General features: G+C 48.0%; 4 protein-coding genes across 12 annotated transcripts; 1 reads left to right on the plus strand and 3 right to left on the minus strand.

Annotated features, from left to right (window-relative positions):
• Positions 1 to 2,885: 2,885 nt before the first annotated feature.
• atg14 (autophagy related 14) lies at positions 2,886 to 9,094 on the minus strand. 9 transcript variants are annotated; one of them, XM_053435307.1, is made up of 13 exons: positions 8,840 to 9,094; positions 8,349 to 8,670; positions 7,686 to 7,748; positions 7,571 to 7,613; positions 6,856 to 6,937; positions 6,538 to 6,775; positions 6,212 to 6,441; positions 5,933 to 6,050; positions 5,765 to 5,855; positions 5,583 to 5,668; positions 3,720 to 3,894; positions 3,443 to 3,638; positions 2,886 to 3,393 (listed from the first exon to the last, which is right to left on the minus strand). In XM_053435307.1, exons 2-12 carry the CDS (start codon positions 8,624 to 8,626, stop codon positions 3,516 to 3,518), a joined length of 1,527 nt encoding a protein of 508 aa, XP_053291282.1. In that variant the 5' UTR covers positions 8,627 to 8,670; positions 8,840 to 9,094; the 3' UTR covers positions 2,886 to 3,393; positions 3,443 to 3,515. The 9 variants fall into 9 exon arrangements, with proteins under 9 accessions (XP_053291282.1, XP_053291280.1, XP_053291279.1 ...); XM_053435305.1 differs by having other exon boundaries at positions 8,788 to 9,094; XM_053435304.1 differs by having other exon boundaries at positions 8,762 to 9,094.
• A 485-nt stretch (positions 9,095 to 9,579) lies between these two features.
• Positions 9,580 to 13,832, minus strand: tbpl2 (TATA box binding protein like 2). Its single transcript, XM_053434807.1, has 8 exons — positions 13,785 to 13,832; positions 13,249 to 13,396; positions 12,518 to 12,740; positions 11,754 to 11,841; positions 11,582 to 11,673; positions 10,889 to 11,056; positions 10,037 to 10,131; positions 9,580 to 9,760 (listed from the first exon to the last, which is right to left on the minus strand). Exons 1-8 carry the CDS (start codon positions 13,830 to 13,832, stop codon positions 9,684 to 9,686), a joined length of 939 nt encoding a protein of 312 aa, XP_053290782.1. The 3' UTR covers positions 9,580 to 9,683.
• Positions 13,833 to 14,710: 878 nt separating this feature from the next.
• On the plus strand, positions 14,711 to 18,672 carry jmjd7 (jumonji domain containing 7). The gene is made up of 10 exons (XM_053435262.1): positions 14,711 to 14,767; positions 14,845 to 14,944; positions 15,625 to 15,778; positions 15,859 to 15,997; positions 16,097 to 16,211; positions 17,175 to 17,231; positions 17,731 to 17,826; positions 17,922 to 17,998; positions 18,080 to 18,239; positions 18,453 to 18,672. The coding sequence occupies exons 2-10, from the start codon at positions 14,896 to 14,898 to the stop codon at positions 18,539 to 18,541; spliced, it is 936 nt and encodes a 311-aa protein (XP_053291237.1). The 5' UTR covers positions 14,711 to 14,767; positions 14,845 to 14,895; the 3' UTR covers positions 18,542 to 18,672.
• Positions 18,673 to 19,199: 527 nt separating this feature from the next.
• Positions 19,200 to 27,456, minus strand: fbxo34 (F-box protein 34). Its single transcript, XM_053435261.1, has 3 exons — positions 27,090 to 27,456; positions 24,826 to 24,991; positions 19,200 to 22,127 (listed from the first exon to the last, which is right to left on the minus strand). Exon 3 carries the CDS (start codon positions 22,121 to 22,123, stop codon positions 20,291 to 20,293), a length of 1,833 nt encoding a protein of 610 aa, XP_053291236.1. The 5' UTR covers positions 22,124 to 22,127; positions 24,826 to 24,991; positions 27,090 to 27,456; the 3' UTR covers positions 19,200 to 20,290.
• Positions 27,457 to 27,977: the final 521 nt, after the last annotated feature.

The following is a 27,977-nucleotide window of genomic DNA, read 5'->3' on the forward strand; positions in this document are numbered from 1 at the left end:
CCCGGAGGTTTTTAATAACTACAGACCGATATCCAATCACCTTCCTGTCTAAACTCCTGAGAAGGTTGTAGCCAATCAGCTGTGAGAGTTTCTCCAGGAAAGTAATGTGAAGACCTTCAGTCGGGGCTTAGAGCCAATCACAGCACAGAGACAGTCTTGGAGTCACTAACGAGCTAATAGCTTCAGTTGTGTGTGTCTGTACCTCGTCCTGTTAGGTCTCAGTGCAGCGTTCAACACTATCGACCTTCACAGTTTATCACAGAGACTAGAACCGTTCATTAGATTAAAGGAACCGCCCTGAACTGGTTTCAATCCTGTTTTATCAGATCTATAAATGTTGAGTACTGTGTGAACCCAAGTTAACTCCGGTGTTCCACAGGGTTCTGTGCTCGGCCCCAGTTTGATGCTGCCACTAGGAAACGTTATGAGGACTCACTCTGTGGACCTGCTCTGAAGAGGACCTGCTCTGAAGTGGACCTGCTCTGAAGAGGACCTGCTCTGAAGTGGACCTGCTCTGAAGAGGACTCCCACTTCCAAACCTGATCAGTGTCATCATCAACTAAACCTCATGATTCAAGGACATCAGAACCTGGATGAACTGTAAGTGTCTCTTCTCGACTCAGATGAAACAGAGGTTCTGAACACACAGAGGGGCCGACGAGGCGTATTGAGGGACAGAGTTTCGTGTGGGACGGATCTGACCTGAGATCTGCCTCCTCAGCTCCTCCATCACACTCTCTGTGCTGCACAGTCTGGCAGCCAGGACTGAAACCACAGAGACAACACATCAACTGGTGCCTCCAGCTTCCAGACGTCTGAGGATGAAGGTGCTGACCTGCGCTCTTCCTCCTCAGCTGCTCCACGGTTGCGCTCGCTGGCCCTCAGCCTCGTCTGCAGGAACGGCAGCTCGGACGCCATGGCTGTGGAGACAGGGTCAGCATGGGAACCAGACACAGGTGCTAGGACATGTTTGAATCATAGGACTCTTCACCTGCGCTCGTCTTCTTCAGCTGCTCCACCGAGCTCTCGCTGGCGTTCAGGCCGGACACAAGCGTCCACACTTGGGCGGCAAGATCTGAAACACAAGGCGACAGGCGCTCATGGTCCTTTCATCCAGCGCCCCCTGGTGGTCAGACTCTACACCGTCCAGCACTTTGGATCAAACATCTGCTCAACCTCAGGTCGACTTTCAGGCATTTGAATGTTTCTGGAGCCCGTGGAGACTGGTGTCAGATTTATGAAAGATAACCTTCAGTGTGATGATGTCATCAGTGTGTAGTCAGCTGACCGTGTTACCTCAGGAGGCTCCTCCTCCACAGTGTCTGCCATGTTTCTACAGAAGGCCAGAGTGGACAAACCTGCAGACCATCGCAGCTTCTTCTAAGAGCTTGGTGTCCCGGGGGGGGGGGGGGGGGGGGGGGGGGGGTATTCTGTAGCTTGACCACTAGATGTCAATAAAGCCAGTGAAGCTGAGGGCAACGTGGTTTCACAACATGTCTACACAGTTCTGGACCTGAACATCCAGGTTCTCCTCAGTGGGAGAACAAACAGAAGAATCTCCAGCTGAGCTCGTTCTTCATGTTGTAAACGTCTCGTCTGATGGACACTGATCAACCGACCTGAACTGATCTCAGGTCAGACGAAGCAGGACAAACTGCTTCTTTCCCCATCACCAACCTTTGCTCTGCTCTTCCGTCTCCTCAACCCTCCTCCTCAGATCTGAGATCAGCTCCTCCTGCTGATGGTCTACCGTCTCCTGAAGTCCGTCCAGGCCTCGTCTCTGCTGCTCAGCCTCCACCTCTCGGTCCCGCAGCCGGCTCTCCATGCTGCGCAGGGCCTGGCGCCGCTCCACCTCCTCCGCCTTCAGGCTCAGGACCAGCTCCCTCAGCCCCCACAGCTCGTCCCAGAGCTCCGGGAGCTCCGGGGGCCCCTCGCCCACCAGGGGCCCTTCGACCCCCGGCCTGAGGTCGTCCTCCTGCGGGACAGAAACCTCCGACAGCCCCCGAGGGACAAAAGGAGACAAACAGAGGAGCAGAAACAAAACCGCAGACTTCATCCTGAAACACCAACCTGCTGCTGAACAAGCACCAACAGCTTACACACACACACACACACACACACACACATTAATCCTCCACACTGACTCGGCCTCAGTGGTCTCAGCTGCTCTTTGTGTTTCAGGTCACGGTTAAAAGGCCTTGACATCAGTTATGAAAACACATCATGTGACTGAAAGCTCCAGAAGTTAAACCACTTGTTGTGCAGAGGCAGAAGTTGAGCTGCAGATGATTGAGGATCTGGAAACAGAGAAACCTGAGGACGTAGAACTCTGACCTCTGACCCCGGTTATAAAGACCAGTCTCCTGTTTCACAAACTGACTTTAAAGATCAACACAGACGGACGGGTCTCCAGAGGATGAACCCTTCACACGATGGAGTTTGTGGGTCACGTCATTAACGACCAATAAAAGGTTGATTGTGGTCATAGGTCATCGACTGGATCAGCATTTGGTTGAAGATTTCCCACCTGTCAGGTGACATCTGCTGATGAAGACCATGAGGAACCTGAGTCCTGCAGGGGGCGCTGTGTGAAGGTTCAGGCCTCTGGGGATCAGTGCTGCATACCAAACATAGCTAGCATGCTAATCTGCAGCTCACAGCTAATGACCCCAAGAGCCCAGAGCTCAGCTGATCCGTGTGACCCGAGGTCACGTGCACGCCCACATGCCAGCAGCCACTCAGTGTGTGTGTCAAATACAACTTCAATCTGATTGACAGCTGCTTGGGAAGAGTCAACAGGAAGTCATCAGCTGCAGCAGAAAATGATTCATCTGGCTTTTAAATGTTCTTTATGATTCATTTCTCTCTGAAGCTCGATGAGCAACTTGTGTTTGATGTGATTTATTAACAAACATATTTATAGAGTTCTGTCTATTATTTATATTCACACAAAACATCAGCGGTGACTTCCTTCTTTTATAATCAGCACATCAACTTTGATAATAAAGTAATTTGTTTGTCATTCTTTTAATAAAACTTTATTCACAACTCCAGAGATCCAGCTTCACTGGGATCAATCATTTGAGTAAACTGGTAAAGATGAGACATTAAAAACCATTTTAAAATGCTAACGGCTTAATGCTAAACTGAGTAACACAAAGTAACTTTATACCAAAGTCAAAATACATCAACCTGTGAGGATGAGTGAGTTCTAGTCTGTTAAACTGCTGATGAAGTTAATCTGGACATTTTCATTCATTTTGACTGGATGCAGGTGTTTGAAGTCCATCACGTGTGTTCAGGGTCCTCGTCCACTGGCTGACCTCTGACCCCAGTCCTCTGACCCCAGTCCTCTGACCCCTGTCCTCTGACCCCTGTCCTCTGACCCCTGTCCTCTGACCTCTGACCCCTGTCCTCTGACCCCAGTCCTCTGACCCCTGACCTCTGACCCCAGTCCTCTGACCCCAGTCCTCTGACCCCAGTCCGGTCCTGGTTCATGCTCCAGTCTGGGTGGATCATCGCTGGCCGGTGTAAGCTCTGAACCAGGAGGTGACGGAAGCAGCGGCAGACGAGATCATCCCCCCAGAGTTAGCAGAGGGCTGGGAGACCTGCAAAGCACTCTGGGAAAGATCCATGGACTGTAAGAGGAGAAGATGACGAGATGTTATCAAAGAGCAGCAGAGGTCAAACTCTTCTCATGAGTACTCAGTTGTTTGTACCTGTGATGGGATGTCACAGAAACGTGGACTGGGCACCGTCTCCCAGTCTGTCCCCAGGTCCGTCTCCTCGTCCGTCACCGCCTCATCTCCACTCTCCTCCGTCGGACCGGCCGCCTCCGGCTCCACAAACTCCATCGACTCCTCCAGGTCAGCACTGACCTCGAATGGACCCGTCCTGAAAGACACATGAGGTGGAGTTACTGGAGAGAGAGAGACAGACACAGAGTGAGAGACAGAGACACACACAGAGGAGAGAGAGAGACACACACAGAGTGAGAGAGAGAGACACAGAGAGTGAGAGAGACAGACACAGAGAAGAGAGAGAGACAGACACACAGAGTGAGAGACAGAGACACACACAGAGGAGAGAGAGAGAGACAGACACACAGAGTGAGAGACAGAGAGTGAGAGAGACAGACACAGAGTGAGAGACAGAGACACACACAGAGGAGAGGGAGAGACAGACACAGAGTGAGAGACAGAGAGACACACACAGGAGAGAGAGAGATAGACACAGAGGAGAGAGAGAGAGAGACACACACAGAGGAGAGAGACACAGAGTGAGAGATAGAGAGACACACACAGGAGAAAGAGAGATAGACACAGAGGAGAGAGAGAGACACACACACAGAGGAGAGAGACACAGAGTGAGAGACAGAGACACACACAGAGCAGAGAGAGAGAGACACACACAGAGGAGAGAGACACAGAGTGAGAGACAGAGACACTGACAGAGGAGAGAGAGAGAGAGTGAGAGACAGAGACACACACAGAGGAGAGAGAGAGAGAGATACAGAGTGAGAGACAGAGAGACACACAGAGGAGAGAGACACAGAGTGAGAGACAGAGACACTGACAGAGGAGAGAGAGAGAGAGTGAGAGACAGAGACACACACAGAGGAGAGAGAGAGAGAGAGAGACACAGAGTGAGAGACAGAGAGACACACAGAGGAGAGAGACACAGAGTGAGAGACAGAGAGACACACAGAGGAGAGAGACACAGAGTGAGAGACAGAGACACTGACAGAGGAGAGAGAGAGAGAGTGAGAGACAGAGACACACAGAGTGAGACAGAGAGACACACACAGGAGAGAGAGAGACAGAGAGACACACAGAGGAGAGAGACACAGAGTGAGAGACAGAGACACTGACAGAGGAGAGAGAGAGAGAGTGAGAGACAGAGACACTGACAGAGGAGAGAGAGAGAGAGAGAGAGAGAGACAGACAGACAGAGTGAGAGAGACACAGAGTGAGAGACAGAGACACACACAGAGGAGAGAGAGAGAGAGTGAGAGACAGAGACACTGACAGAGGAGAGAGAGAGAGAGAGAGAGAGAGACAGACAGACAGAGTGAGAGAGACACAGAGTGAGAGACAGAGACACACACAGAGGAGAGAGAGAGAGAGAGTCACAGACACACACAGAGTGAGAGACAGAGAGACACACACAGGAGAGAGAGAGACACAGAGTGAGAGACAGAGACACTGACAGAGGAGAGAGAGAGACAGACACACAGAGTGAGAGACAGAGACACACACAGAGGAGAGAGAGAGAGACACAGACACACAGAGTGAGAGACAGAGAGACACACACAGGAGAGAGAGAGAGAGAGACACAGACACACACAGAGTGAGAGACAGAGAGACACACACAGGAGAGAGAGAGACACAGAGTGAGAGACAGAGACACTGACAGAGGAGAGAGAGAGACAGACACACACAGAGGAGAGAGAGAGAGACACAGACACATACAGAGTGAGAGACAGAGAGACACACACACACAGAGTGTGAGAGAGAGAGAGACACAGACACAGAGTGAGAGACAGAGAGACACACACAGAATGACAGGCAGGTGCATCTCACCTGCCCAGGTTGTCATTGTCTGGGGAAACCAGAAACATGATGTTCCTCAGAGTGTGATGAGGGTGAAGCTTGTCACTGTCGACATGCTAAAACAACACACACAGACACACACACACACAGTGAGACTGGAGGTCAAAATGAATTGTACTTCCAGCAGCAGATGCAGATCAGTGTTTTCTGACCTGGGAGAAGCAGAGGTGGAGGATGTTGGTGTTCAGTTTGCTCAGAGCTCTGGTGAATCGGTATCTGCTCAGGTTCTCTCCACAGAACTCACTGAGGACACAGTGACACATTCTTGTTCAGCATCGCGCTCGGCTCTGCTCATGGAGGCGGCAGCAGGAGCTTCTTACCTGTTGCACAGCTTCTTGGGCAGGTTGACGTCCAGGATGTGAGACAGGATGGTGGCGAGCTGCGTGGCGTAGCAGAGAGCAGCACTGATGGTGTGAGCCGGGTTAATGTGGTCCAGCTCTGCAGAGGTCAGAGGTCAGACCACATGCACATGTACATATGATGCTGAGGATCAAACTCTAACTAATCATCAGTTACTGCAGCCGGTCATCAGTTCACTTCATAGATTTTAAAAAGAACTTTAAACTACTGAGGAGTGAGTGAGTCACAGGCCGACGCACCTGGGCCCTGGCTGATGCTCTTCTCCTCCACCCAGCTGTAGTAGGCGGAGCAGTCTCCGTTGCTGGGCAGGGTGACGGGGGCCCCTGTGATGCTGATGCTGGTCTCCCCGTTCTGGTCATCCCAGATCCAGCGTCCGGACAGGTAGGTGGTCCTCCGAGCCTCGGCCAACTCACTCACCGTGCTGGAGGTCAGAGCAAGGTCAGACTCTGTCACCACATCCGCGGGGTCTCTGATGGACAAACACAGGGGCAGAGGACAGTGTTCTCTACAGTGAAGATGTCCCGTCCTTACGCTGAGAGGCTGTCAGAGAGTCGGTGTGTCTCACCTGCTGCCCTGCTTCTCCTCCTGGGTGGAGAACATGTGTGTGGTGAGCTCCAGGATGTGCTCTCGTCTCAGAGCAGCCAGCTGACTCAGTCGGCTCTGCAGCTCCCGGCTGCGTCTCTCCAGCAGCTCCCCCAGACGCCGGTTGTGACGCTCGATTTTGTCCCGTTTCTCCTGGTGACGTCCGGCCCGCCGCTGCAGCCGCTGACCGTCCTCCTGGGAGCGCAAGTGTAGGTCTTTATCTGCCAGAGGAGGACACTGAAGGATGAGACAGAGACCACCACAGGACCACAACCAGAGAAGGAGGCTGTAGAGGACTCACCGCTCTTCACCTCCTCGTCTCCCCAGGACACCGCCTCCTTCAGCTGCTCGATCTTCATCCTGCACGACATCAGCTTCCATTTCTGAGGAAATATGTGTTTGTCAGTTTATTCCTTCTCATGTGGACTGAGCAGGACGCTGGAGGACGATGCATGACTTAAGTATAAATAAATGCATAGATAAAAAAGGAAATAAATGTATAAATAAATGTCTTAAATTTATTTTAGGTTCCACCCATACACACTCTCAACCAATCAGGAGTCAGCCTCAGCTGTCAGTCATGACATCTCAGCCTGTTTGTATATCATCAAATAACAAATTAAACCCAAACTGATCAGAAACACTTGAATAAACAACAGAGATGAGAACGACCTGAAATGACAAACATCTTTACCAACATTTATTTATGTCTACTTTGATTGTTTAGTTTGGTCCCATCTGCTAACATGGAGGAGGATTATAAGCTATACTGCAGTCAGACCCCAGGGGGCGATACAGATGACTCAGCTTCAGTTTGACAGGATTTGGTGCAGACAGATGAAGGCTCCACACCAGGTGTAACCATAGCAGTAGAGACGTGTTATGAAACCAGGGTCTCAATGTGGACATGAACTGCTGCTGCTAACGAAGAAGGGACTTGAGACATGTCTCAGTGGACATACAGTGTCTCTGTGTGAGGACCTGATGAAGCCTCTGTTCACAGCAGCTGGACTCACCATCTCATCCGCCTGCAGCTTCCGGTCCATGGCCCCAATGACTCTGAGGAGAGAGGAGATCTCTTAGCATCAGGTTCCTCAGATCAACACACTTCACTACCAGCTGTACCTTCACCTCTGCTGCAGCTCCTGCTTCTCTCCCTTCAGCTTCTTCAGCCGCTCCAGCTTGTCCACGTACCTGCAGCAGAACAAACCGCTTTATTTATCTGAAGGTGGAACGTTCACACAGAAGCAGAGTCGCTGGAGATCTGGTCCCGGAGCTCAGGTGGAGGAACTCCGGCCAACTTGAAACCATGAGGACACCGCTGGCCTGGGTTTCACGTGCTGTGCAACTCTAACAGGGCTGCTAACAGAGCCATGCTAACATTAGCATACAGGTTGGAACTAGCAGTGGGTAGCTAACTGCTAACAGAGTCCAATATACCTGATGGAAACCAGCAGCATGGACTCAAAGTCCATGCTGCTGGTTTCCAGTATTCAATCTGTCGTTGAACAAAGAAACATCGGAGTACACGTACTGTTTAAACATGAACTTGTAATTCATACAGGGATATCATTGGATTATGTTTCAGTTTTCACTTGCCTGTAATGAAGCAAACACATAAGTTGTTTATCACTGGTAAATAACTAATAACTGGCCCTGGAAGATCAAGTTCAAGACTTGTTAACCACTGGTGGTAAAGCAGGTTCTGTCCTCCTGGTGGACCCTGTGTGGACAGACATCCGAGCTGCGGGACACCGGGACATCTGCAGTAAAAGCTCAGGATGAACAGCTCACCTCTCCGTGTTCCTCCCGTCGAAGTACACGAAGTCTCCGGCCTGGACGCAGCGGGCACAGGTGAGCCTGCGGCGGGAGGTGCTGCACAGGGGGCACCGCTCCACCGCCACGTACAGACCCTCCGCGTCGTCCACCGACTCCCCCATCACACAGCCCGGGGTGGAGTGAGCCGCAGGCAGGTGCTGGGGCCGGAGAGGCGGCCTGGCCCCAGAGTGAGAGCCCGACGAAGAAGCAGCTCGGTCCGTACAGAGCGGCGGGAGTCCCGCGGGGGACGCCATGGAGAGGAGCCGAGCTAGCAAGTGAAGCTAACCAGCTGAGCTACCTAGTGAAGCTATCTAGTGAAGCTAACCAGCTGTGCTATCTAGTGAAGCTAACCAGCTTTGCTACCTAGTGAAGCTAACCAGCTGTGCTACCTAGTGAAGCTAACCAGCTGTGCTACCTAGTGAAGCTAACCAGCTGTGCTATCTAGTGAAGCTAACCAGCTGAGCTACCTAGTGAAGCTAACCAGCTGAGCTACCTACTGAAGCTAACCAGCTGAGCTACCTAGTGAAGCTAACCAGCTGTGCTATCTAGTGAAGCTAACCAGCTGAGCTACCTACTGAAGCTAACCAGCTGAGCTACCTAGTGAAGCTAACGAACCCGCTGCTATGCGCCGATCAACATCTCGTTCTATTTTTCACTGACGTCGCCATAATACTTAATAACATCCGGTCACGTGGTGTTGTTTAGATGAGAGAAGACCGTCACTTCCGGTTTCTTCTGAAAACACGGTTTGTTGTGCAATGACGTAGTTTGTGTGGGCGGAGTCGGGAAAAGAAGAACGGTACGGTGGAAACGTCAATCACTCGAATGAAGGGACCTCATATCAATAACTCATAATATATATCTCGAGTTCTTTAGAAGTTTGGTCATTCCGATCATTTATTATTTTCCTGTATTATATAATTTACATGTAAATATCTACAGATGTGAACTATACAGTAGATAGTAAAAACATGAACATTACACCTTCAGGTTAATGTATCAAATCTGGACTTTGAATGCATCAAAGCATTTGAGACCCTGAATTAAACATTTTAATTTTCAGGTCAAGAATAACTGAATAATATTGAAATGAAAGACTCATCCAGTCACATCAGCTCAACTCAGAGTGTTTTGCTGCTGTTTAAATCAAAGTCACAATCAAGTCTGATTCAGATCGAACATTCAGCTCCTTTCTTCTCTGCAGTGATTCACAAAACATTTATTTTTTTCAGAATGGTGACACATTCAACACAAAATAAATACATATATACATATATACAGTTGTGTATAAATGAACAGGAAGTGATGTCTTCACTGTTTCCTGAAGCCTCTCAGGATCGGATAAATGTTTTCAAACGCTTCGTAGATCTCAGCTCGTTCTTTAGCTCCTGCAATTTAATACACGACTTAATAACTATCACCACTCAATAAGTGTTTTAGAATTATGAGTTTTATGTTTAATAATGACGAGGTCTGGATTTCATAATGATCAAATCTGGACGTTGGTAAATTAACCCTTACCCACTCTAACCTTCTACCACAGAACCCTGAACCCCAACCCTTCCTTATGATCATGTAGTTCTCTTGGAATCATGAACTAGTCTTTACCACTGAACTAGTGTTAGGTGATCACTTTAAACATGAGGAGGTTTGAGTTTCATTACCAGTCAGAACCACTTTCCCAGAAACAAAGATGAGCAGAACGATGCGAGGTTTCACCATCCGGTAGATGAGGCCTGGAAACAGCTCGGGCTCATAACTGTGGAGACAAAACACAAGTTCAATCAGTCTCCACAGTTTACACAAAGAAACAGATTCCATCTCCTTTTACTTTCCACAGATATAAACCTGAGTGTATCTGAACTGAACTGACCCCTCGCTAAATAACTCTTAGCCAATTTAACCATATATATATATATATATATATATATATCTAACATGATATAAGCTAACGCTTAGCTTTTTTAAACAGAAGCTAATCTAATATAAGCTGTGCACGGGTTCTCTCCCTCATGTGTTGAAAGTGTTTCCAGGTTATAAATCAGATGTATAGATGTTCCTGTATGAACATCTATATAAATCAGATGTATAGATGCTCCTGTATGAACATCTATATAAATCAGATGTATAGATGCTCCTGTATGAACGGAGGCTGCTCTGGTCACAGTCCACTTGACTCATCATGAGAACAATAAACATTCTCACATGTTTGTTTACATTTGACTTTCACCGGACCGTTGGAAATGGGAACCTGGAAGTTTCCTGAACATCCAGGTTGTGATGGAACAAACCAGCGGAACTCACTTTAGACTTAAACAGTCAATTGTTTGTCAATGGTGACAGGTCAAAGGTCATTTAGAGAAAACCTGAGTTCTGCATGTTCACCCACTGGTTCCATTGAAATGATTTGAGTTCACTGAAGCTAGCTAACAACGTTCCCCTGAAGCCGGTACCTGTGCTAAGCTAGGCTAACCCTGTTGCTTCTTCAGCACCCGAGCAGCAGTCTGTGGATCTACCTGCTGAACTGCTGATGGGTCAGAACCAGTCCTTCCAGCCTGATGGGGAAAAAGACGTCACAGCTGGCCACCATGTTCTGGATTTTAAAGTCCATGAAGCGAGCGGGGAAACCGAGCTTCTGCACCACCCGGGCGTATTTCCTGGCTGCCAGCCGAGACTGCTCCTCACTCAAACGCACCCAGAGGGAAGAAGAGGGTTAAGAAACTCAAACTAATTATGACTTTGTGGTTCAAACATTATATCGTAGGAGGTGAAGACTGCAGCTGCTTCTTCTTCTATTGTTTTACTCTGTCTCTACTTCCTGTGATTGGTCCAAAAGTCCAAACTCTCCACAAAGTGTTTAGACTTCAAACCAACAGAACCTGGTTCAGTTTGATCCAGACCCAGAACTCCTCTTCTGCTCTGAGGAACCGTTCACACCTGATGTTCAGCTTCAGACTGAACTGAGGAGTCTGAAGCTCTGAACCCAACCCGGTGTGAGAGCTCTGTGTTTTGATGGCAACAACCGGTGGAGCTGATGTTGTGAGAGATGTTAGTTGGTGTTTCTGCTCCAGAAGCAGCTCTCCATCGGGTTCTCTGCTCATAACAAACCCTGGAGGCTCCTGCAGTTGGATGAGCCCTGATCAGAGCTGGCCCAGCGGCACTTTAGCTCATTTCTTTCAGTAGCTGTGGGATGAAGGTGACAGACTGACCTCTTGGCCCCTGTGCAGACCATCTTCCCCGAGCTGAAGATCAGCGCCGTGGTTCGAGGCTCTCGGATCCTCATGATGACGGCCGCAAAGCGCTGAAACACACCAGGCTGCACCTCATGGCTTCCAAACATTATAATGAACACGCGCCCAAAAGGAAAGTCGGTTTCTGTACCTTTGGGTTGTATTCAGCATTTCTGGCTTGAAGAGCGATGAACTTCAGGTCCAGAGGACAACCCAGGTTCACGGTGGAGACAATGTTCCTATAGTCAGAGGAGATGGTTTCACTTCATCTTCATGTTAGCTGCTGCTATCATTAATAACATCCTTACATCTATAAATAGGCCTCATTTTTAACCCACACATCTATCAGACCTCATTCTGTGCGTACGTCACTTCTCAAGCAAAGTTGGGATCTATGAAAACTAACTTGCCGGGAGAATGAGCCTCATTCACCAATATCTTCTTAAGAATTTTCTTTAATTTGTTTTTCAGAAGTTTTCTTAGAAAACGGTCAGATTCATAAAAAGTTCACATTTTTCACATCCGTGTTCTTATATCAGTTATTAGAGCGGGAGCATCATGGGAAACAAGAACTGAAGGTGAACCTCAGTGGAGACTGGACCTGACTATCAGGACATGTTGGATCAGACTCAATGTTCTGGATCATGTTCTGGTTCAGGTTCTGCTCGGGGCTCACACAGGGAGCTCTGCATCCACAGACCTGGTTCAGTGCAGAGACATCTCTGACCTCACAGCAGAAATACACGTTTCAGAAGCAACAGGAAATTATATAATCATATTGTGGCTGTGGCTGAGGGGCAGAGTGGTCGTCCTCCAACCAGAAGCTTTTATAAAGATCTGACTTTCATAAAGTACAAACACCATCGATGAGGTACTACGGATAAAGTATAAGTACCACAAACTTCTACTACTTACTGTAACTGTGGGATGATCCCTGATCTCTCTGTCACAGGGGTCATGGGGGTCATGGGGGTCATAGGAGTCATGGGACAAAAGGAGGAGTTGATGATCCCCATTCCTGATGTGGACGCCTCCTTATGGAAGTCTGATGCTATCGATTCCTGGGAATTGTAGTCTGGACAGACACCGCTGTCCTGAGACGTGTCCACAGCTGCAGTTGGACGTTCTGCTGCTTCAGCTGAAATGAAATCTCAGTCAGCTTCCTGTTAAAGGTCATGACCTCAGTCAGGAAGTGGACATTTCTATGAACTACAGGATCTCTGCTGTTGTGATGCTGATGGCGTGAATCATTCATGTTCCAGGTTGACTCAGAAGTAGAATACACGTCCACCTGTCACCTGCACCCATGGACAGTACTAGCAGTCAATCACACTGTGGTACCCCACCTCCCCCCCCTCCAACATATCCGGTGCTTTATGGTCTGTTTGACTTTAAATGATCATAATTCACTAAAAGAACTTGAGCTGTTTGAAGAAGACTTGAAACTAGAGACTGAGACAGAAACTCCTGAATGTTACTGACGTTATAAAGTGAGAAGTCACTTTCTATAGAAACTACCAGAGGAGTCGCCCCCTGTTGGTCAGAGGGAGAACACCAGTTTCAGACTCCGAGTCTGTTTTTATTTACAGTTTAAATCTGTTAACTTATCATAAAGTTTGTTGAAAAGACCTTCAGTGATGTCACACCTGTGTCTTCCCGTGTGGTGAGCTCATCAGGCAGGAAACTCAGGTCCAGCTCCTCCCCCTGCTGTGCACCCGGCTCCGCCTTCCTAGAGTGATGGGATTGGGCGGGGTCTTGGAGACCAGGCTCCTCCCCCAACAAAAAGCTGGAGTCCTGCAGGAGCCAATCAACCAATCAATCAAAGTTTACATTTGGAACATGTGAACGCAGCTCAGTCGTTCCATTACTCAGAATGAAGATCCTCCTCACAACACAAACACACATGTTCATTTTTTTCAAATTTACTTCATAAACTATATATTTAAAATGTTTTGTTTAATTTATGTTTTCAGATTTCCACATACTGAGAGTGAAAATATGAGACTGATATTCAGACGGATCAGAGCTCATGTTTCTGGATTTGATTTGAATCAAGAGAAACAGTTTGTTGTTGATCCTGTTTGACTCCTCAGAGGAGAGAGAGTCCAGGTCTCAGAGGCTCGGCTGTGACGTCGCTCTGTCTCAATAAAGCTTTGATGTTCAAACAGGAAACTTTACTCACATTTGCAATGGAGTCGTCAAAGTATCGCTCCAACGCCGACTCGTCCATGAGTGAAGAACCTGATCCAGAACCTGATCCAGAACCTCTCAGCTGCATCCAATCCAAACTGATGACCTGAACTCTTCAGCCAATCACAGAGAGCTGTTCACCTGCTGCTGCAGTACCTCTGGTAACCTGCAGCAGGCGCTCTGTAGAAATGTAAACAGGCTGATGATTGACTCTTTTTGAACGGTTAATGTTTTCAGCTGCTTTTCTTTCTTAAAAATTAAATATTATATATATATATATATAATAATTGTATTCTTAACTCTGAGGTAAGAGGAAGATAAAGTTCCTGTTTACCTTCCAAACCTGCTTAGGAACAAGTTCAGATTTTAACTCTTCACATTTATTGATTTACAGAAAACACGTCAGAATTCCTAAATAAAAACATACGGACGTCATGTGTCAGTGAAGCCTTCAGCCAATCAGAGCAGAGCTGTGGCGTCACAGAGGCTCTGCAGCTTGATGAGGAAACTCGAGCTAGTGTTTAAGTGTATTTTCAGCTTATTACACAACTTTCTCATTTGTCCCATTATAATTGATTATTCCAAGTATTCCCTTCAGTGTTTACATGCTCTGTGTGATTCTGAAGTACTGCTTGTTAAATGTCAGTTGTGTAACTGAACTCCTGTTGACTTGTGTCCGTCCTGGGAGACGGATCCTCTCACGTGTCTCTGAGGTTTCCACCTTCTCCACCTGTTCAAAGGGTTTTTAGTAGTTTGACTCTTGTTGGGTGAAGGACAGAGGATGTCTCACCATGTTAAAGCCTATAAGACAAATTGTGATTTGTGAATATGGGCTACACAAATAGAATATGATTAATTGATTGACTCACCGCTGTACTTCACCCTCCCGCCTGCAGGTGGAGCTGCTCCGCCGACAGCACAGAGGAGTAATGCGCATGCGCACAGGATGTAAACACGGCAGCATGGCAGCGCGAGGTCTGATCCGACTCTATAACTGTGTATATTATTGTGTGTATAATTGTGTGTATATAACTGTGTGTATATAATTGTAGGAAAAGACAGGATATTGAAGATAAAGACTCCAGAGCAGGTTTTATGAACTAATGGAGTCGGTGAAGAAACATCTGAGCGAGTTTTCACTGGAGGCTCATGGTGAGTGAACTACTACTGATACTATTAACACTACTGATACTGATACTACTGATACTATTAACACTACTGATACTGATACTACTGATACTACTGATACTATTAACACTACTGATACTGATACTACTGATACTATTAACACTACTGATACTGATACTACTGATACTACTGATACTATTAACACTACTGATACTGATACTACTGATACTACTGATACTATTAACACTACTGATACTGATACTACTGATACTATTAACACTACTGATACTGATACTACTGATACTATTAACACTACTGATACTACTGATACTATTAACACTACTGATACTGATACTACTGATACTACCATCTTATACTGCTACAAATGTTACTCTTTCTATTACAGTACTCTCCTGCCATCATTACTCATGGTCCCCTCCTTGTACAATACACCACCTCTACCACTACAGATACTGTTACTCAAAGTACTTCTACAAGTATATACACATACTGCACAATTACCTCTACTGTCAACACTGGTACTAATAACTACTAGTTACTAGCACTTCCACAAATACTGCTGTGACTCCTGTAGTGGTACTACCGTCACAACTGCAGTAGTTTGTAGTTCCTGAAGAGCTGAGGAGTTAAATACTTCTATGGATGTGTGAGCTGATCAATAGTGATTATTGATTCTGTTGCAGATCTGTATCTGAGCCAATCAGTTCCGTACCTGGAGCAGCCACCTGATCCGCTGCACTTCTACCGCGACTGGATTGGTCCAAACAAACCCTGCATCATCCGCAATGCTGTCAGCCATTGGCCGGCTCTGTCCAGGTGGACGCCAGAGTACCTGAGGTGAGGAAGCCCCGCCCACTGATACCTTGACTTTTATTCTTCTTTGGTTGGAAAGATTGCATTCTGTCTCCTGTCTGCAGGGAGAAGGTGGGGTCAAAGGTCATCAGTGTGGCGGTGACTCCGAATGGTTACGCGGACGCAGTGAGCGGTGATCGATTCGTGATGCCTGAAGAGAGACAGATGACTTTCTCTGCTGTTCTCGACATCATAGAGGGGAAGGTGAGAGACTGCCCCTGCAGGACAAGTGAGATACTGCAGGTGACACTGTAGGTTCCCTCAGTCAGCTGGTGGATGAGTACTGCCTGTTGTGTCCTGCAGGGGGAGCACTCCGGTGTGTTCTACGTTCAGAAGCAGTGCTCGAACCTGCTGGAGGAGCTGCCGGAGCTCGGGGCCGACGTGGAGCCTCACGTCCCCTGGATGAGCGCCGCGCTCGGTGAGTCCCCCCCGGCCCCCCCCCCCCCGGCCGCCTCACCTGTTCATCCACAGAAAATGAAACCAGAAGAATTATAAACATAAGAATTCTCTTGAACCTGATTTGACAAACACATATGAGAAGCAACATTTTTATAAATTACTTAAATAAAAGAAAATTTCAGATGAAACTCAAACTACTAAAATATTTGCTGGTTCTAGAAGAAGAACATTTCAAACTAGTTTCTGTGAAAGGTTTTAATTAATCAGCAGAAGAATCAGTATTGATACAAACACTGCAGTAAACATGGAGCAGAGCGTTTAAACACATTTCTCAGACATGAGCAAAGTGTCAAAGAAGAAAAAGGTCAGATTTCTCTAAACGAGGATCTGAGACACATCAGAGTTCATCAGCAGGAGGCCGTATGTCTCGGGACGGATCCTCGTCCTGTTGCACAGAGCGACTCAGCGTCAGTCTGGTTCCTGGAGGATCTCCACGCCGCTCGCTTACTGCTTGTGACTCATGTCATTCAGAATGTGACATTTTTTCCTTGAAGGCACTGGGTATAATTCAAGATGGAGGATTTCACCAAGTGCTCAGTGCTGCTGCCGGTGGCCACGAGGAAACTGACAACAACAGTTCCTATTGAAATACAACTTTCAGTGAATGTTGAACCGGATCACAGGAATCGTTCTTTGTGTTATTGTGTGATCACTGCTGACACTAAGAAATATACCTGTGCTCCATCGTCATTCCACTGGTTCGATTCTTGACTCCTTAAACATACTGGTCACTCTCTGTGTGCACCGGAGGCCTCATGCCCTTTTAAGGGCGTATGCAGGGTGTTGAGGACGATGTCATTCGTCATCAGAAAGTTTAAGAACACGTGTTTTGGTTCAGAGCAAATTTAATAAAAAAAATGTAAGAAGATATTAGAGAATGAAGCCTGAGGAGTTTACTGATATCTCATCTCTTCTCCTTTAGGAAAGTTACCTGATGCTGTGAACTTCTGGTTCGGAGAAGAGAACGCCGTCACCTCCAGTGAGACTCAAACACAACACAACACACACACACACAGTGTGTTGTGTTTGTATCTCACCTCCAGTGAGACTCGAACACAACACAACACACACACACACAGTGTGTTGTGTTTGTATCTCACCTCCAGTGAGACTCAAACACAACACAACAGACACACACAGTATGTTGTGTTTGTATCTCACCTCCAGTGAGACTCGAACACAACACAACACACACACACACAGTGTGTTGTGCTTGTATCTCACCTCCAGTGAGACTCGAACACAACACACACACACACAGTGTGTCGTGTTTGTATCTCACCTCCAGTGAGACTCGAACACAACACAACAGACACACAGTGTGTCGTGTTTGTATCTCACCTCCAGTGAGACTCGAACACAACACAACACACACACACACAGTGTGTTGTGTTTGTATCTCACCTCCAGTGAGACTCGAACACAACACACCAGCCTCAGTGTGTTGAACCTGTACCCAGTGTGTGTGTTTTGTCTAGTGCACAAAGATCACTATGAGAATCTCTACTGTGTGATCTCTGGAGAGAAGAACTTCATCCTGCTGCCGCCCACTGACCGACCCTCCATCCCTTATGGTAACCGTAGAAACCTCCCTGCATCCTGTTCGGTAACCATAGAAACCCCATGCAGCAGGAGCAGGGAGTCAGTAACCATGGTGACTGTCTCTCAGGTGTTTACCAGCCGGCGGTTTATCACCAAGGAGACGACGGCGAGTTCGAGGTCATCGATCAGAGCGACTCGGAGAAGGTGCGTTCAGGGACCTGCTGTTATTCTCAGCTCTCTGCTCCATTTAACAAACTCCCCCCCCCCCCACCCCCACCCCCTCAGGTCCCATGGATCCCACTGGACCCTCTGGACCCGGACCTGGAGCGGTACCCTCAGTACCGCAGGGCTCGGCCGGTCCGCTGCTGCGTGAAGGCCGGAGAGATGCTGTACCTGCCGTCGCTGTGGTTCCACCACGTCCGGCAGTCACACGGCTGCATCGCAGGTAGAACCCCCCCCCCCCCCCGTGACGTGATCAGGTCCCTTGTGTTGAAGTGAACACGTGAACCCGAGAACACGTGAACACGAGAACACGAGAACACGTGAACACGTGAACACGAGAACACGGGAACACGTGAACACGACCCAGTGAGATGTTGACTGACGATGTTCCCGTGACACAAAGTTGATCAGATTGTGTTTTGTTTTTCCGCTGCAGTGAACTTCTGGTACGACATGGAGTACGACATCAAGTACAACTACTTCCACCTGCTGGAGACGCTGTGTGAGGTCACAGGGGGGACGTGACATCACAACAGCTGCATGATGTCACATTGATGACAACACAGGTTTAGTGTCAAAATGAAACGTAGTGAAATAATGAAAATGAGCTGGTTGTGGTGCTGCAGCTAATTGATGATTAAAATCACAACATGAAACCTGATTGGTTATTGGGACTCAGCTGACGTTACACCTTGTGGAGGCGGGTTCAGTATTGGCCCCGCCCCCCACTCAGAACATGGGCGGTGCATCATAAAGGTTTATGACACTACATTTAAAAAGCACTTTTCTTAACCATGTTATTGAATTAACATCACACGAGTGTCATCTTAATGAAAATGGTGAAATACTTTGAAGAGGCAGGATACATATATAAAACGGGGGGGGGGGGGGAAACAGATGAGCTGTTCAGGAAGTGGAGTTGAACCAGTGACTGAGATGGTCCAAACCCACAGACCAGTTTAACATCCGGCCATTGTCTCCAGTGAGACTGGGACCAATCTGGATTCACTCCTGGGTCACATGACTCTGATTGGCAGTGATGGAAACATGACACGAGCCAATAACTTCTTTTAAAACACTATTGTTCATAAAGAAGAGAGCAGAGGTCGGGGACTTGTTCAATTATGAGAAATAAACCATCAAAGAGTGAAAGTTTTTTGCAGAAATGTTCTGACAAAATCGATAAAATGGAAAAAACAAGTCTTTATTTTAAAACCCAAACAAACCAATGAGAAAACACTTTATTAAAGATCTTCAACAGAGAACAAACCAGGACAGCCTGAAAAGTGAAACCAATAAAACTTAAAAAAAACAAAAACAAAAGTTATATTTTCTCCCGATATTCTTTTTTATAATCTCTACATTCCAGTTTCATATTGCATCAAGGCCACGTTTCAGAATCCTACCCTCGGTCCTGAGAGGATCACTCAGCTGCTGACTGAACATCAATAACAAACCTCCTTTAGACTCATGTAAACACAAACAAGGTGCATATTAAGTTCCTCCACTCAGACCCCCTGAAGCCCCGCCCCCTGGAGCCCCGCCCCTGAAGCCCCGCCCCCACTCACCTAACCTCCAGGCGGGTTTGAAAAGTCACCGATTGAAATCGATGTCGATCAACAGGTGAAAAAACAAACACAATTATAAAGCAGCAGATGATCCGTCGGTTGATTAAAGCAGGAGCTGATCTGCATCCACACAAATCATCACAATTATTTCATCAACTATTTCTATTCAGTGATTTTCTGCAGCTTTCCACCGTCTCAGGGTTTTCATCAGACATGATGACAAACTCTTTGAAGGGAGCTCCTGCTGATGAAGACCACGTGAGATGTGGAGCTTCATCCATCAGTCAACTGATCAGTTGATGGACAGGAGCCGTTTGGATGATGAACTGATCGACCTCCTGCTGTCACCGTGTTCCTCTGACACTTCAGTCGATGGATCAGTAGACAACAGATAACTGACGGCAGTGAGGAAGAGTCCTGGCCGGGACTCCTCTTCATCTGTGAACCACTGATAAGTGTTTCTGTAGAAAACAGAGGAATCAGGAGAACGTCAGTGATGTGAGCACAGTGTTTACGATGAGGTGGGGTTTGAGCAGTAGGGGGCGCCACACGGTTCTTCTGTCAGAGCACAAGAAGGAACTTGAGTTTCTGAATCTTTAAATCAGAATCTGAACCGACTCATGATTCTGTCACATGACGAGAAACCGCCCTGGTCACATGATTCGATCCATGAGCTTCTGGTCAGCTGGTGCATCATGGGAGCGGCTCAGTGGTCCACGAGGTTTCTCCTGTAGATCGGAACGTTGATGCTGTGGAACGCCGGCACCCAGCGGTTGTCATGGAGACCCACGTTGCAGCCAGGCGCGTCCCTGCGGGTGCCATGGCAACACATCCAGTAGCCCGGGCCGTACGGCAGCGCCTGGCAGAACGGTTTGTGGTGCCAGCGGCACCGGGACACGTCCCCCCGGCCCCTCCTCCTCTTGCACTGCTTGCAGGGGTCGTCGCTGTAGCGGGGGTCGGACACCCAGAGCGAGTCGGCCGGCCGCACGCCGTACGTGTCCATGAGGAAGCTGAAGAAGCTGCAGCAGCACTTGAGCGCGGCGAGGCTCTGGGTCGGCAGCAGCCCGAGGATCTTCAGCAGCAGGTGGTGGGGCAGCACCACCAGGTGCGGCTGCGGCTCCAGCAGCTGCTGCAGCCGCTGACGCATCTCCAGGAAGTCATGTGACACGGAGGCCCGGCGGCTCGGCTGCACCGCCTCACAGCAAAGACTCAAACCTGCGACTTCCTCTTCCTGACGCCCGTCAGCCTGTCTCCTCCCCCTGTTATCTGATTGGCTGTCAGAGTTAGGAGAGTAACCTACGGCAGGGGGGCGGGGCTCTGTGGGGGGAGGGGGGGGATGTGCAGGAAGCAGAGACAAAAACAACAAGCCGGGCTGAGGCTCGGTGTCTGTGACGCTGCCCCCCCCAGCCCCCCCAGCCTCACATGAGAAGAGTGAGGGGGCGTGGTCACAGCTCAGGCAGGTGTCTCTAAACGGGGTCATTGAGCAGCTGATTGGACTCTGAGCTCCCAGCAGCGATGATGCAGAAGCTGATGATGTCATTGACAGTGTCACAGACGCTGGACGGGAGGGGGCGGAGCTCTGGTCCCCAGCGGCGAGCAGGACTCGTCCCACCGTCCGTCTCAGGCTGTTGCTCCTCGACAGATCTCCCTCCGTCCTCCTCACGCACTCCGACTCCAGCTTGGCCACCATGTCCGTCACACTGAGGCTCTCCGGCTCCTCCCCTCGGACCTCGGGGCCCTCCCTGGGTCTGAGGAGCGTGATGGAGGCGGAGCTCCTCTGGACAGTGAGAGCAGGTTTACTGTCTATCTGCTGCTCGCTCGTCCTCTGCTCCAGGAACGCCACCATCTCCACTACTGACACCTTCTGCTGCTCCTCCTCCGTCACCTCCGTCACCTCCTCACCTTCACGCTGCCCGACCCCTGACCTCTGAGGAGACGGTTCAGGAGTGTGTTGCTGAGGGTCCAGGACTCGGGTCCTCAGGCGGTGACTGCTTCCAGCCCTGCGGCGTCGCTTGGCGCTGCTCTTCTCCTCCCGGCTGCCCTTTGCCGTGATGGTTCGTGTCTGACACGACACCGGCAGCTTCCTGTCCCAGAAGCCTGAGCTGCTGCAGGAGGTGCTTCCACCGCCTCCCGCCTCCGTCCCTCCTCCCTCTGATGCAAACATGGCGATCTTCTCTCGGACATGTCCCGGCTTGATGACTGTCCAGATGTCCAGCGGGGTCTCCGTGTCCTCGGTGTCGGTCTGGTAGAGTCTGCATGTGTCGTTCTGGCAGCCTGGTGGCGGGGGGGGGAGGAGCTGCAGGGCGGCGCTGCAGGACGACTTCAGCCGCAGCGAAGCCACACTGCTGCCGCTGGTTGTGTTGATACAACAAAGTGTGTTGGTCGAGATGACACTGAATGGAAGCCGGCTGCTGCTGATCTTCAGCAGCTCCCCCTGCTGGCCCACAAACAGACTGCTCCGCTGGGATGTCTGAACCCCGGCCGCCTCCACGTGCACGGCCGAGCACACGAGCTGTGGATGTGACTTCAGATGCATCATGGTCCTGAGAAGGAAACAGAGAAGATATGAAGAACATCATCTCTCTGACGTTTGTTCACGTTTCTGATCAGTTTGGTTTGAATCAGTTATTTGATGATATGAAAACAGGCCGAGACGTCCTGATTGACAGCTGACACTGACTCCTAATTGGTTGAGTGTGTGTATGGGCGGGACCTGGATACCCCGGCTCCACTTCATCATCACTGCTGCACAGACTGTAAATGACGTCATCACCACAAGATGGCAGCATCTCTACCCAAGATTTTTTGGCTTCAGTTCCGGAGCAAGTGGAAACGTGTTGTTGTTTTTATAGACAATTCTCTCACACACACACACAAACACACACACACTCACTCACTACCTGTACTGTTTGTCTTGTTTTGGATCTGTGCTTTGCAGCTGTTTCTGTCTCTAAGGCTCCATTGGGGAGAAGAGGGGAAGAAGGATATTGAATCACAGTGGATGGTGATGAAGCCGATGAGTCGATGTGAATCTAAACCTCAAACGTGTAAAGAAACGGTCATGTGACACAGCCTGGAGAAGAAACTACTTCCTGTTCACAGTGTGACCTCCGACCTCTCTGTGTTTACATCTGTTTCTGCTCTTATGAGTCTCTGACTTCAGGTTGTGTAATCCTAATTATTCCCAGTCGCACATCGACAATATCTGCACAAACTGCTCTTTTGTGACGATTATTTTCTTACATTCTACAGAGAGAGAGAAGTTCATTTACATAACATAGTTATTAAATTCACATCAATGCTAAATATGAAACTTTATTGATCCTGAAGGAAGTTCACAGCAGCTCACACTCATTCACCAGCTGACGTGATGAATCAGTCTAATCATTCCACTATTTGTTCTTTTGCTTTGGTAAAACATGAGAACACTTCTTCCACTACTTCTCTTCTGGATGATAAATTCTTAAGAGTTAATATATTGATCAAAACAAATAAATAAAGTTTTCTTTCTGGCTCAGCCCAATGCTGCTGCAGTGTTTTGGGGGAGTGGGTGTGTGTGTGTGGGGGGGGGGGGTGGATTGTGTAACCACAATGAGTGAGGTTTGATACAAACACTCATTTTTTCATGACGTTACATCAGCAGTGATGTCATCCTACATGATGTATGTGACATCAGGTCCACGCAGGAGTTCAATACAGCAGGACGATTCCAGAAGAACTCTAGTTATGAAAATCTTTATGGAATCATCTTCTTCGCCAAGACTTCACTTTATTAAGAACTGCCACAACAAACACTTCCTCCATTTCCAATAATCAGCCCCTAGTTGTGTCGGACTTTCTCAGAAATATCCTTGTAACGAGGAGCTATAATAACAGTTTATGTATTGGAAATCATCAGGAAAGTTTCCAGGAAAATTTGAGAGCCATAAATAAAAACCGTATTTCATGGTGAACCTAAAGGCTTCTGCACACTGGAGGATTTTCCACTCCTGACCGATCCTGAGAGGCGGGACACCACAGACACAAAGACAGAGGACTGTAGAATCTTCAGGACGCACAGACTAGATGGTTTGGACAGAAGCTCACAGACACGGTCAGGGACAATTCAACTGACCAGGTGTCTCACTGCTGTGGCCGGGACAAACAGGGACTCAGCTACAGCAGAAAGACACAGAGGAGGAGTTCATATCTGTTTTCTTCTTTTATGAAGCACCGCTTTGTATTAGTTCTGGCATGTCTTCTGTTTTTCATATTATGTGTTATGAAACGCCTCTTTGTGTAAGTTCTGTCTTTTGTGAACTTGCAGCCAGTTGTTCCATTTTGATCACAAGTGCTTGTTAACTCTGCAGAACTTATTATTATAAAGACTCAAAAGCAACTCCGGTCTGAGAATTTCATTATTTCAAATCTCAAGATGAATTTCCATCACAACACACTCCCCGTTTGTAAGACACGATTTCCCAGAGGAGATTCCAGAGACTTGGAATCTCACAGAAACACACGAGATTCTTTTTTTGTTGTTTTATGGCGGTTGGCACTTGGGGGTGCATTACCTTCTCTACTGGAGTGTGCATGTGACATCAGAAGAAAATCAAACATGGAGGAGAAAAGAGAAAACAAACTGTGGATGAATCCTGCTCACAAAGTGAAAACACTCTGCAGCTGGAGCCCAGTTACAAGTTGATCAGGGTTTTCTGCCGCAGCTACACAACCTCCAGCCGGTTATCCAGATCCAGATCACGGAGGCTTCCACTCAATCAGTTCTATTAAGATTGTTTTGTAAACACTTCACACTTCAGGATGTCCTCTAGGGGGCAGCAGGCTTTAAGGAACCATCACAAAGGTTTACGTTGTGAATATAAACATGACAGCTTCCGTCCGGATAGCCCCCTGGTGGCTGGCTTCAGTATAGCCCTGCCTCCTCCATGTTTACAACAAATATGTTTTTGATAAAAAAAATTGTTCAAGATGGCAGCATTTGTATCTGAGATATTTCGTTTGAATTGTAAAGGAAGTGGAGATCTGTCGACATCTTTATTTCCAGCCAGTGGTTCTGACTTCAGTCTAATTAGCCCTTTCGGAAAAAACACTACATTACCCATGAGCCTCCTCCTGTGATTGAGCCCAGAGTTATGAGGAGGTGTGGTTAGTTGGTGAAATGCACCTTGGGAGTCGTAGTTTGAAAAACAACCAATCAAAAGAGACATCAAGAAATGTGATGTTTGTGTGAGAGAGGGTTACCTCCAGGCTGCGTGCTGATTGGTTGGCAGTAGTGGGGGGCGGTTCCTGGACAGCTCCTATGATCCTGCAGCTTCAGATCTCCCAAACATTCACAGTGAGGGCCCGCCCCCCCGACAAGAAACAAAACCAGACGCCTGAGACTCGTCAAAGTCAGGACACAGACAACCTGCAGGGAAACACACACACAGACACACTCAATTAGCAACAGTAAATAAACAAGCATCTGTGATGACAAGGATTTTACGGGTGAAGTTTGTTTGTGTGTTACAGTGAGTGTGTACGTGCCATACACACAGAAAACAGAGACGTCGACTTGGAGATTGTGTATCACTGATCCTCTTTAAATATGAACTTGAAGAACAATCACAACAACTGCTGCAGACTCAGTTCCTGTGTTTGTGAAACAAAACCACCTGAAGCTTGTTTCAGCCTGTTCAGCCAGACAACCACACCCTCAACCACAAGGCATGCTGGGAAAACACACACACACACAGACACACACACCTCTGGAGCGGTTCGGTTGGATCATCTGTCGGCTCATTCACAGCTGATTCTACTGCCCTGCTGCGTCCAGCACAGACCACAGACTGTATTAGGTACAGACCATAGACTGTATTAGGTACAGACCATAGACTGTATTAGGTACAGACCACAGACTGTATTAGGTACAGACCATAGACTGTATTAGGTACAGACCACAGACTGTATTAGGTACAGACATGTCTGTCCCTGCTCAACCAGCAGGTACAGACCACAGACTGTATTAGGTACAGACCATAGACTGTATTAGGTACAGACCATAGACTGTATTAGGTACAGACATGTCTGTCCCTGCTCAACCAGCAGGTACAGACCACAGACTGTATTAGGTACAGACCATAGACTGTATTAGGTACAGACATGTCTGTCCCTGCTCAACCAGCAGGTACAGACCACAGACTGTATTAGGTACAGACCATAGACTGTATTAGGTACAGACCATAGATTGTATTAGGTACAGACATGTCTGTCCCTGCTCAACCAGCAGGTACAGACCACAGACTGTATTAGGTACAGACCATAGACTGTATTAGGTACAGACCACAGACTGTATTAGGTACAGACATGTCTGTCCCTGCTCAACCAGCAAGTACAGACCATAGACTGTATTAGGTACAGACCACAGACTGTATTAGGTACAGACCATAGACTGTATTAGGTACAGACCATAGACTGTATTAGGTACAGACCATAGACAGTATTAGGTACAGACCATAGACTGTATTAGGTACAGACCATAGACAGTATTAGGTACAGACATGTCTGTCCCTGCTGTCACTGGAGTTATCAGTTAGAGAGTGAAGACTCACAGGAAACTGACTTTATCAGTTCAACTTGTGTCAGTTACTTCACAGTCACGTGTCAACACCAATCCAAACAAATGAGACTATTACAGTCAAAGTGTTTGATCTGAACTTTATTAATGTTTATATATAATATCTATAACTTAAAACACAGCCACATATTCAGCTGCGTGGTGTATTACAATCCATCACCATTTACTAATGATTAATACTAAACATAACCAGCTGAACTAACCCACAGCAGCAGGTGCTTCAGGTTACTGACCTGTGTTAACTGACCTGTGGTAACTGACCGGTGGTAACTGACTAGTGTTAACTGACCTGTGTTAACTGACCTGTGTTAACTGACCGGTGTTAACTGACCTGTGTTAACTGACCGGTGTTAACTGACCGGTGTTAACTGACCTGTGTTAACTGACCGGTGGTAACTGACCGGTGTAACCCATCTGAACTAACCCACAGCAGCAGGTGCTTCAGGTTACTGACCTGTGTTAACTGACCGGTGGTAACTGACCGGTGTTAACTGACCTGTGTTAACTGACCGGTGTTAACTGACCGGTGTTAACTGACCGGTGTTAACTGACCTGTGTTAACTGACCGGTGTTAACTGACCGGTGGTAACTGACCGGTGGTAACTGACCGGTGTAACCCATCTGAACTAACCCACAGCAGTCTGTTGTGTCCAGCACCGACCTGACGCTGGACCCGTGTCTGCAGGGGACAGTAAACAAAGCTCCTGACCCGCTACCGACGCCACACCCGGTCTGGAACCGGAACTGACCAAAGACACAGGTAGGCAAACTTTACTAGCCATGGTGCTAACTAGCTTGCTACTAGCCACGGCCGTTTGAAGCCATGGTACACCTGGCTAACTGACTAGCCTCAGAGGCTAACGGCCAAATGAAACGACATGTCACCAACCTGACGTCTTGTAGAACCAGGTGCGTCCTTCTGGGTTCACGCGCTCCGGCGGACACCGGCAGCCGAGCGGACACGGGCCGAGGGTCACAGCCTCCTGACGGGGAGTCACTGCGACTGGGTCCGGAAGCCCTCCGGTCCTCCGGGTGACGTCACCTGAGCCTCCTCCGGTTCCGCCGGTGAACACAGAGCTTTTAACGGAGCTCCGCCATCACCGGAGCTGTCGGTTCTTCTCCCGGGGATCAGTCACTGGAACTACAGACGACTTACCGAACACTTTGACGTACAGCTGCTGCGTCATGACGTAACGAAGACTTATTTACGTCAAGACTTCTTCTTCTTCTTCTTCTTCTTCTTCTTCTTCTTCTTCTTCTTCCTCTCCTCGCAAACTGAAGGTGCACACCGCCACCTATTGTAAAAGTTTGTGTAACATTGTATTATTTAATTAAATGATCCTGTCCTAATGTCTCTTATTCCTTCTTTCCTCATGTCTTTTATTCCTTCTGTCCTAATGTCTTGTATTCCTTCTGTCCTAATGTCTCTTATTCCTTCTTTCCTCATGTCTGTTATTCCTTCTGTCCTCATGTCTGTTATTCCTTCTGTCCTAATGTCTCTTATTCCTTCTGTCCTAATGTCTCTTATTCCTTCTGTCCTCATGTCTTTTATTCCTTCTGTCCTAATGTCTTTTATTCCTTCTGTCCTAATGTCTGTTATTCCTTCTGTCCTAATGTCTGTTATTCCTTCTGTCCTCATGTCTGTTATTCCTTCTATCCTAATGTCTCTTATTCCTTCTGTCCTAATGTCTCTGATTCCTTCTGTCCTCATGTCTGTTATTCCTTCTGTCCTAATGTCTCTTATTCCTTCTGTCCTAATGTCTGTTATTCCTTCTGT

The sequence above is a fragment of the Pleuronectes platessa genome, chromosome 11 (assembly GCF_947347685.1).
Source record: "Pleuronectes platessa chromosome 11, fPlePla1.1, whole genome shotgun sequence".
NCBI lineage: Eukaryota > Metazoa > Chordata > Actinopteri > Pleuronectiformes > Pleuronectidae > Pleuronectes > Pleuronectes platessa.